The sequence below is a fragment of the Terrapene carolina genome, unplaced genomic scaffold (assembly GCF_002925995.2).
Source record: "Terrapene carolina triunguis isolate 2854851 unplaced genomic scaffold, T_m_triunguis-2.0 Scaffold262, whole genome shotgun sequence".
NCBI lineage: Eukaryota > Metazoa > Chordata > Testudines > Emydidae > Terrapene > Terrapene triunguis.
The window spans coordinates 1,381,825-1,392,032 of record NW_020664613.1 but is presented as its reverse complement, the minus strand read 5'-3'; the positions used below and the strand labels follow the sequence as shown (position 1 = coordinate 1,392,032).

At 45.1% G+C, this 10,208-nt stretch overlaps 1 protein-coding gene across 1 annotated transcript in view; it reads right to left on the bottom strand.

Moving 5' to 3' along the window:
- DUSP10 (dual specificity phosphatase 10) overlaps positions 1 to 7,692 on the bottom strand; it is a 38,107-nt gene extending 30,415 nt beyond the window's left edge. The window contains exons 1-2 of the mRNA XM_024219273.1: positions 7,603 to 7,692; positions 4,827 to 5,675 (exon numbers count right to left, since the gene is read on the bottom strand). Of these exons, the coding sequence (XP_024075041.1) occupies positions 4,827 to 5,631 (805 nt within the window). The 5' untranslated portion in view covers positions 5,632 to 5,675; positions 7,603 to 7,692. The remainder of the gene's footprint in view (positions 1 to 4,826; positions 5,676 to 7,602) is intronic.
- Positions 7,693 to 10,208: the final 2,516 nt, after the last annotated feature.

Below are 10,208 nucleotides of genomic sequence, written 5' to 3'. Positions count from 1 at the left end.
TATAAGGCACAAAGGCGCCTCCACACCATTGGTTAAGTCCTGGAAGTGTTGCTGTTAACCTCAGTGGGGCCAGGATTTCACCCCATGTCTCTCCCTCCCACCCTGTTCCATAGGCCAATGAGGCTAAGGACCAAGCCATCAGGGCTCCCAAGTCTACTTCCACTGAATGCAGTGACTATTTTTCCATCAGCTTCAAGGAGAGCAGAAGTACGCCCACATCACTGACTTTTTCCACCCACTGACTCTGGGGGAGATTGAAAAAAATAATAATATCCCCTACCCCCCTCCAGAACAATGAAAGGCAAAGCAAATTGTGTAAGTGCATCTAGTCATTTAGCGGAACTGGTGAAAGACACTACTGTGATCAGTTCTGTATGTGGGACACTAAGAGAAAAAGATATGATGATATACAAAGAAATCCAGCCACTAAAGAAAGTGCCTTTAGTTTCTGATAACTACTTGATACTAGCATCTACTGTTAAAGGGAGGAAAAAAGGGGAAGTTGGGAGGAGGGGGTAGGGGGAGAAAGCTATTTGACATACTGTATGCAACCAAACCAAACCTTTGGATTTGGTCAGGATACAGTAAAAAGCAGTTTAAGTTTATACACAATTTGACAATGCTAAAAATATAATCTGATATATACTTCTGTAGATATAGAAGTTCTTATATTTGTTATTCAAAAGGCATATCAGCATTTCAAACTTGGCTTTTGAAATCCTTAAATCAAATGCAAATCTTACCTTCATTTTTAAAGAAAAAAATGTACCCCATAACTAAAGGAAGTGGCAAAGAAATAATGCAGAGAATGCAGGTGGGGGTGGGAGGAAGGTGGGTGGGGGAGGAACATTAGAGAGATTAAAATCCCTATATAAAACAAAGGCAAAGACCAATCACATTCAACACTGCCCAACTGTGTCTTCTTGTTGCAGCCCCAGTACAACATGTGGTCCTGTTAACATTAAAAATAAATTAAGCAGCAACCTGGCTTAACTTTAAATTTCTCCATTGGCATGTACACAATTTCAAAAGTGTATTTTATCAATAGATCAGTCTGGTCTTAGAAAAGCACACAATATTTCCCTCACAGCTTTGAAAAATAAAAATAAAAAAAGATTCAGACATCTAGAACAAAATACATCTTGAACAGAGGTCACCAACCAGTAGAACTGTAAATTAAAGCAGTAATTTAATCCCCAAGGCCAAGGGCCCTGAGGTTCTCTGATCAGTTTCTCCTCAATGTGACACTGCAACACTAAAATGGCAACAAGGCTGCTTGGTTGACAGGCAGCACCATACATGGAGAACATGGCACCAGATCAGGGGGACATAAATTTGGACGGCAAGGTTAGCAACCAATGTTTACAAACATAAAACAGAGGATCAGATGGGCCAGCAATAAATTATGACTGGATTGCGGTGAGCAAGAGAAATCTTCTAAAATAAAAAGCAAAGAGGCTTTATATCCTCTCTTCAATTTTAGTTCAAACCCCCCCCCCCACACACACACTTGAAGCATGATGGAAAAATCCTATCTGACAACTGGAACTAAATAACAAGCACTTCTACTGCCACTTTCCAGGCATAGAAGCCTAAGCAGAGCCTTATTAATTACTCTATAATAATCCCATCTCCAAGAGGCCCCTACTCAGACCCCATTTCAAATTAGGTGGTGGGGCAGGGGGTGGGGGGACACATGACACCTGTTTAAAATGGGAGAGCTCTTGGCCCTCCGCCGCTTGATTTGCTTTCCCAAGGTAGTTCCATTCCCTTGTTAACACATAGGTTTTTCTTCTCTTGTCTTCTACCTCAGTCCCCCCCCCCGGTGGCAGAAATAGTTCAGAGGGAACATCTGATTGCGGGGGGAGGAAGAGATCCAAACTCTATTAAGAGACTCTTCCAAGCCAACCACTGAATGCTTCTCACCAATTTTAAAATGGTCTGCTTCAGAGCAGGACCAAAGTAGCATGTGCTGAGTGATTTTGCAAGCATTCTATGAAATCTCAGCAGAGCACCCAGCAGGTAGCATCGGTAGAGGAGGGTATAAAAACCATGTTTCAAGCATGACACCTGTGTAGACTTGCTCGCTACTGTTACGATTGTCTAACATTTCACCGATACCAAATATCTATGCAGATAAACCATAGCTACCAGGCTGTAGATCAGGATCCTGAAATTGTCATAATGCAAAGTCATTTATCCATCTCTTTCTTACAAAGAAATATAGAAAAAGATCTGTTTGTAGAAACATTGTCTGCTGAAAAAGGTATCAGTGTCAAGACGAGGAGCGGGGGGGAAGGAAAGCTTTGTCAAGACAGAACTATGGCCAATAGTGGCATTGAATTTAAAAGGAAGCTTCACAGCATAATGTGTCTCTGTTTCTTTTGCATACATAAGAATCATGATGGCCTAATGATTTCAGTGAAAGTCTATTGGGAACCAGTTGCAATTGTCAAAATCAAATCAGTGTCTCTGTGAGTTGCAGTTAATGCACAAGAAAGCCAAAACATGATTTTAAGGTTTAAACAAAATCATGAAGGCTGCCGCAAAACCTTTAACTCAGCTCCATTCTTTAACCCATCTATGTCCACAGAGTCCTCTAGCAACCCTCAGAACAGCAAGTTTAGCTGCCATATTCTTGAAGTAACAGAGGGGTAGCCATGTTACTCTGAATCTGTGTCCCGTGGCACCTTTAAGACTAACAGAAGTATTGGAGCATAAGCTTTCGTGCGTGAATGCCCACTTCATCCGACGCAATATATACAGTTTGGCTAAACTATGGCTAACAGGAGAGGGAAGGACTAGACAACTGTCAACCAAGTATTTGAAGTGCCTAAATACCAAGAAAGGGGAAAGCAATTTGGCTGGCAACAGAAGTAACAGAATGAACTGAAGAAAAAGGTAAATATCTTCAGACAGTATTAGACTGCGGAAAGCTTTTCAAAGTGGTGGAAGATATCACTTGAAACACTGAAAATTAGACTGGACAAAGCATTAAAACAGTAGTTCTTCAAAAAAGGTTTTTCCTGCAGACCACTTCAGAGCCAAGAAATTGTTTTATGGGCCTCCTCCAACATGCCGACCCTGCACAGAGTGAAATATTTTGAGATCCAAACGATCAGCCACCAGAACAGGTAGTAGATCAGTCTGTGGACTACCATGGTATGAGAACTCACACTAGTTAGGTTAATGCTCTTCCTCTACCCCACCCTCTATTGCACATCTCCAACTTCTATGAGCTAAGTTTTATGAAGACTAAAATAACAGACAGCAAGACTACTAGAAATCCAAGGTCCCCAAAAATCAATTTGATCTAAAACAGTTGGGTAGAATATTGCATCTTCTTGGGTCTTTGCCCTTTACTGTAAGTATTTCTAGTCCAAACCTTTATAGTTAGGAATAATTATAATTCTGCACAGAAATTAGGAATCTAGGAAGTCTGTTTCCTCCCTCTCTTCACCCCGAGAGAACAATATTCATAAAAAAAACAAACAAACAAACAAACAAAAAACCACCAAGCTCTATCATCTCCATGTTTTATATACAAGATACATGCTAAGATCTTCCTCCCCTCTCTTAATCATGGACTCATAATAAATGGAGAGCTGGAGGGACTTTCGGAGGTCATCTAGTACAGCCTCCTGTGGGACCAAGTATACCTAGACCATCCCTCACAGGCGTTTGTTTAACAACCTGTTTTTAAAAACCTCCAATTATGGTGATTTCACAACTTTCCTTAGAAACCTATTCCAGAGCTTAACTACCCTTATAGGTAGAAAGTTCTTCCAAATATTAGCCTAAATCTCCCTTGCTGCAGATTGAGCCCATTACTGCTTGCCCTACCTTCAGTGGATACGGAAAACAATTGATCACCATCCTTTCTGTAACAGCTCTTAACAGTCTTCAAATGTGTTCAGGTTCCCTGAGTCCTCTTATCTCAAGACTGAACATGGCCAGGTTTGTTTGTTTTTTAAACCTTTCCTCATAGGTCAGGTTGTCTAAACCTTTTATCATTTTTGTTGCTCTCCTCTGGACTCTCTCCAGTTGGTCTACATCTTTCTGAAGAGTGGCGCCCAGAACTGGACACAGCACTCCAGCTGAGGCCTCATCAGTGCCACGTAGAGCAGGGAGGTAATTGTCCATGTCTTACATATGACACTCCTGTTAAAAAACCCAGAACGAGATTAGCCTTTTTAGGAGCTGCATCACATTCTTGCCTCATTTGGTTTCTAGTCCATTGTATCCTCCAGATACTTTTCAGCAGTACTACTGCCTAGCCACTTATTCCCCACTTTCTGTAGCTGTGCATTTGATTTTTCTTTCCTAAGTGTAATACTTTGCACTTGTCTTGTCTGAAATCAACATTCTGAAATTCAATAAAGTTCTCCAATTTGTCAAGGTTCATTTGAATTCTAATCCTGTTCTCCAAACTGCTCGCAACCGCTCCCAGCTTGGTGTTACCTGTAAATTTTAGAAGAACACTCTCCAGATCCATTATCCAAGTCATTAATGAAAACATTGACTAGTACCAGACCCAGGACAGACCCCTGAGGGATCCCACCAGATACATTCTCTCCCCCCCCTCAGTTTGATAGTGAACCATTGAGAACTACTCTGAGGATGGTCCTTCAACAGTTGTGCACCCGCCTTATAGTAATTTCATTGAATATTCCTTTTGCTATTCGTGACTCTATACATATAGGATTCCCAAATAGATTTTAAGTGTACATCTTTCAACCAAACCAAACAAAAACAAAAACAGGACATTTATGGAAAAAAGACAAAAGAAACCAGAAGATTATTTTGGGGGTAGCGGGTAAAAGTACCTTTCAGAACTAGAGGTTCCTTGCCTTCTCGCTTGAGTGACTCCAGCACTACGTGGAGTGGCTGGGAAGGCATTACTCGGCTTGGCTCATTGGTATTCTCATCATAAACTATAATTTCTTTGGAAAAGATCCTCTTGAAAGAGTCCTTGCCTTCCCGGCAGGAGATCAAGTCCAAGACAGTGATCTTGCCCTGCTGGAGCCTTCTCCTGCTGATCTTGTCAGAACAGTTAATGTGAACAGCCCCTTGAATGTGACTCTTATTGTACTCCATGAATGGCCTGCAGTCAATGATGACAGGCCCTTGGTTCTGTTGGTGGCTCTTGTTGCATTTGGTCATCTTTTTAGCCAGGTCATTAGGATAGATTATTTTTATGCTAGCTAGTTGCTTGGTTGTGCCTGAGGCCGGGCTCCCCACTCCACCCGATGGACTCAATGTGCCCGTGTTCTCATTGTTGTTGACCATTTGGTTAGCAGGGCAGGTGGTAGAGGTTCCTACGTTGGTAGTGCTGCTGGTGCTTGCTTGAGTTTGGGCCTGATTGTCCTTGTCGTAAGTTGCCACAGTGCAGCAACTGGCGCTGCTGCATCCACAACTCAGGGAGCGTGCAGAGCCGTTGGATGAGGGCATATACGTGAGATTAGCAGCCTTTAGGGACACAACAGCTGTGCCAAGGAGACTTGTGTGACTCTCACTGGCAGAAGAAGCAGATTCAAGGTAGCTAGAGTCTAAACAAAGGCTGAGATCCTGAGGTCTTACTGGCCTTGAAAGTGCCACTACTACCCTGTCGTCTAAAGGAGATGGAGGCATGAGGAGGCTGAGAATTGGCAAGTCAAGAAGAACTCAAGATCTGTCTGCAAAGGGAAAAAGAAAAATGATCACATGAAACATACAGGGCCAGAGATTTCTAAAGGCTGTTTCTGATACTCATCACGGACTAAGAGTGATCAGCTCAGTGCAGTTTATGAAGGAACCTCTCCCAATCCTGCAGCAAAAGCTTCAACTCTTAGCCTGTACGCAAAGAGAATGCAGAATATGCAATTGGCCTACCGTGCAACTAGTCGAGAGGAGACATTCATTTACATGCAGATGCTGAGTTACTCTGAAACCTTGAGGCTGCAAAGCATACAACTGATAGAGATAATAAAAAGGCATGTTCTCTCATTTCCTCTGCTCACAGCAAGGGACAGAACTACTGGCGTGGCTCAACAACTCGTAGGAATGCACAGCAGCTAAATATGTCAGAGGCAGATGTGCAACTTTTCTAGCAAGCCTGAATAAAACTAGCCTTGGAATAAACCCTTGAGAAAGCCATTTGAAAGCTTGAACCCATACAGAAACAACAGCATAACAAGAAACAGAAGATGCCAGGGATCATTATGTAATTGAAAGGCACAAGCCTGCATTCCATCTCCCCTTTTCAGATCCTAGTACAATTCTACTAAAAATATATCCGCCTGGAAACTCTAGCACCTCAAGCAATCAGAGGGAGAAGCACCCTCACCCCACAGAACAGTTTTAGAGACTCCAGGAATAAGGGTCCCTCTGCAGCCCTGAGGTCATGATCTTTACAAGCTTTAGTGTCTCGTCTATTAAGAGACACCACAAAGTTATTCCCCCCCCCACACACACACACACACAAGCCAAAAAATATCCACCAACTTTCAGAGCATCTGGTACCCCCCTCCTTGAAATACATTCCATCAACCAGCTAACAAATTAAATAAAATTTAACAAAATAAAAGCAACTGAGCACTTCTAATATCAGTTTCCTCCCCTTCCAGCATTATACTGTCCATGTCTACAATACCTATAACATCTCTTTTTTATATCAATGAGTTGTATTCTCTGGCCCGCCTTGGGATAATAAGTCCCTTCACTTCCTTCTTTTCTCTAAAAATCTCTCTGCAGGTTGAATTTGAAAACATCTTTACAATGGGGAAAATATTTAACATCTACAGATGAAAGCACTAACAAGACAGAAAATGAAATCTCAGGGTAGAGACTCATCATCAACCTTTAAAAAACGACCCCAGTAGATCGTCTAGCCTATCCCTCCTCTTCCCCCCCTTTTTTTTTTAAAGAGCCTGACAGTCAAACATAACGGAAAACTAAAAAGCAATCTCCTCCAGCTAGTAAAGGGGGGGGGGGGAGGAAACAGCAGCACAATTAAAAATAAAAGGCAACTAATTTTATTTCAAAATATACATAAGTCAGTAAGATTACAAAAACAATTCATATGATTTGATCCTAGGTATAGAGGATTGTTTTCCCAAGGATATATGCAGTTTTGGAAGATCTGCAATCTCTGCAGCAGAGGGTCGTATATTTCCAGCAAAACCATGAAGTCAGAAAACAGAGCTAAGGCACCCTGTTTAGCACCACTAACCACCACCCTCTCTTCCCCCAGGACCATACAAAAATGAAGTGTGTGTCTGGGGTGGGGAGATAAAGCCAAGGGAGAAGATGCAAGGAGATCCCTCCGAGCACTCTAGTCTCTCAGTCACCCCCTCCCCACACACACTGCAGCAATCCCAAACAAGAAAAGCCTCTTCCCCCATCCCACCAACACTCACTAGAAAGAGCAGAGGTCAGTAATCAGAAGCAGTACAAGCTCAACACTGTTGGCCAAGCTTTCTACACCACCCCTCCAAAAGTAGCATTTCATACAGATGAAACTATGCCCTGCACTCTTACTATGTATATTATAGGTGCTGCACCTATGTGTAACTACATAAACGCTGCCCGCCCCTGTCATTATCATGAGAGTCTTCCACTTACTTCATAAATAAGTATTCCCCTTCAGCATCCGGCGCTCGTCTGTGCCTACGGAGTTACACGTTAAACCCCCATTCACTCGGCTTCATTGATCTCCCGCTGCAACAGAGTTACTTTCTCTTTTGCTACACTGTAAATGTAAGGTTCGAAAGGGGCGGAGTCGGCGGGGACGGACGGCGCCCGCGCCCAATGGGGGCTCTCCCCTGCAAGCGGGCGGGCTCCCAGCGCCGGGGTGCCAATGGCTGGAGGTGGGGGAGTGGGCGGAGCCAGGGGCTGGGCTCTCAGCCGCTTGGGGATGGTTTATCCGACGTCGCTTTGGGTCCGCTGTGGTATAACACGGGAGGGGCCGGGGTGATGTCATTGGCAGCCAATCAGAAGCTTGGAAGAGCCGGCCCGAGCCGGAGAGGAGCAGCTGCTCTGTATTTACATGTCAACTGACCCAGCGGGCATGTGCTTAACCCGTTCCTGGGCTGGGTTGTCAATGGGGCGCTCGCTCCCGCCTTCCCCTCTCCCCCTTCTGTCCCCTGCCCTCGCTCACTCCCCCGTCTCTGGAGTCCTTCTCCCCGCCCCCCTCCACACCGGCTCGCCGTCTGTGAATGAAACCCTCCCGCAGCAGCTTTCTTCAACCGAACCCCCGCGCCGAGCCGCTCCGGCCTCAGACGTGCAGCCCCGGGCACCGCGAGAAGGGTTTGTTCATGTTAATCACCCCCACCCCTCCCCGGCAAGGGGTTGACAACGCAGGCGGCACTTGGCAAAAAGACTTGGGGAGGGAGGGAGCCCGAGCCAGCAGCAGCTCGAGCTGCTCCCCCGGGGCTCCCCGGGCGCAGGAGCGACGCTGTGAAAGGCAGGGGTGGAGCGGAGGCTGATAAGCCCCAGGCAGCGGAGAACGAACTCCAAGGTGCGGCAGAGTCACCATCCACCTTCGCAGGGACTGGCTGCCTTCTGCCCTCCGCCGCTTCCCTGGCTGCAGCCCTGCCCGGGTCACCCAGGCGGGGAGGGAGCCCCCGGCCCCGGGAAGGCCGAAGGTATTATTTCCCCCAGCACAGCACGCGCCTCCTGGGATGCAAGAGGCATTTGCAAAACAACAACAACATCCACACGCAATTTTTTTTTTAAATCTCCCTCATTCCAATGGTCACAGCGCGAGTCAGCCCTGCCCTTGAAGGCTGGAAGCTGCCTTTTAAAGAAAGCTGTTGGCTTCCGCTGCCCAACGGCTGCATGTTGGGGAGTGACAATCCCAGCTCAGTACCAGGCTTCAGCATCTAGTGCTGCCACCGCTCAGCACCCAGGCAGTTCTGAAGCCCTTCCCCGCGCGGAATCAGAGAGTTGGCGCAACAGCGTATCTCTGTCAGTACCCTTAGGATTTGCAGGGTCTCACAGAGTAGTCTATCGACACACCAAACCCCATCTCTCTCCCCCCCCCCCCCCCCCCCTCTCAGCGCCCCGCCGCCGGCCGCCCCTGGGTATTAACCAGGACACCGAGTGTCTTTACTATTATTGTGTTGTTAAAAGGATAATAAGGATTGAAGCGATCACGGAGTGCAGCCGCGCTGCCTGCTACTGTAGCAGCCTTCGAGCAGAGGTTCAGAACGGTAAACTAGCGTGCCTGGGAAGAGACTGTAACATAAGGAGAGAGGACTTCCCATTTAATACATCTTTGTAAAATGCTGTGTCAAATAGCATCTTATTTCAAACCTTGTCTTTGTCAATTACTTTTAAAAAGCTATGATTTCATGTGCCTTGCTTTTGCCAGGTTTCCTCTCGTTGGTTATATAAGTCCCATTATTGATACAGACATGATGGGACTGTCACAGCTGTTGTGATTTTGAGTCAATCTGATCCAAAACTATTTTACAGACATTACACATATATAAGGAATCACTTCACCTAGCACTGGAAAGCAACCACTGCTAAAGCAAAAGCATGGTAAATGTTTAACAGCGCTCAACAACACTACACAATAGTTTTAGATGCTGTTTCTAATTGAAGATACAGGAGGGATTCAGGTAGCTAGAACGTAATTAGCAGGATTGGAATTTGACTAGGACACGAGAGAGAATTCCGCATAGCAGAGAATTCTAGCATTGAGAGCATCAGCAATGTTTGCAACACACCCCATTGCCTCACACACAAAATATTTGCCACAGCATATAAACAGAACCAGGCAGCACTAGACACTTTGGTGCCCAAGGCCAGTGTCAGCCAGGTGTGTGGGAATGCTTAAAGGAGGACCTGGGCAGGAGCTACTCCTAAAAATTAGGTGCCTTAAAGACTGCCTATGTAGACTAAACAACTAATGTCAGCCCCACCAGCATCTCTCCAATTGCACTTGCTGTGAGTGAACTTATTTAGGAAACATTAAACCCCATAATTCAATCACCAGTGCAGCTCCACCCATGGAAGTTATAGTTTAGACAAGACTCAGGCACCTTTTATCATATGTCATCTTACTCTACACTAAGTAGTTTTAGGCAACAGAGTGGTGAAAATGCCTAAATTATCTTTGAAATACAGTCACCACTACTGCTTCCACCATTGGAGCGAATTGGTGGGGAATAAATCTGAATTTTCCTGCTTTGAATACAGCCAGCAAATAAAGTACATGCTTA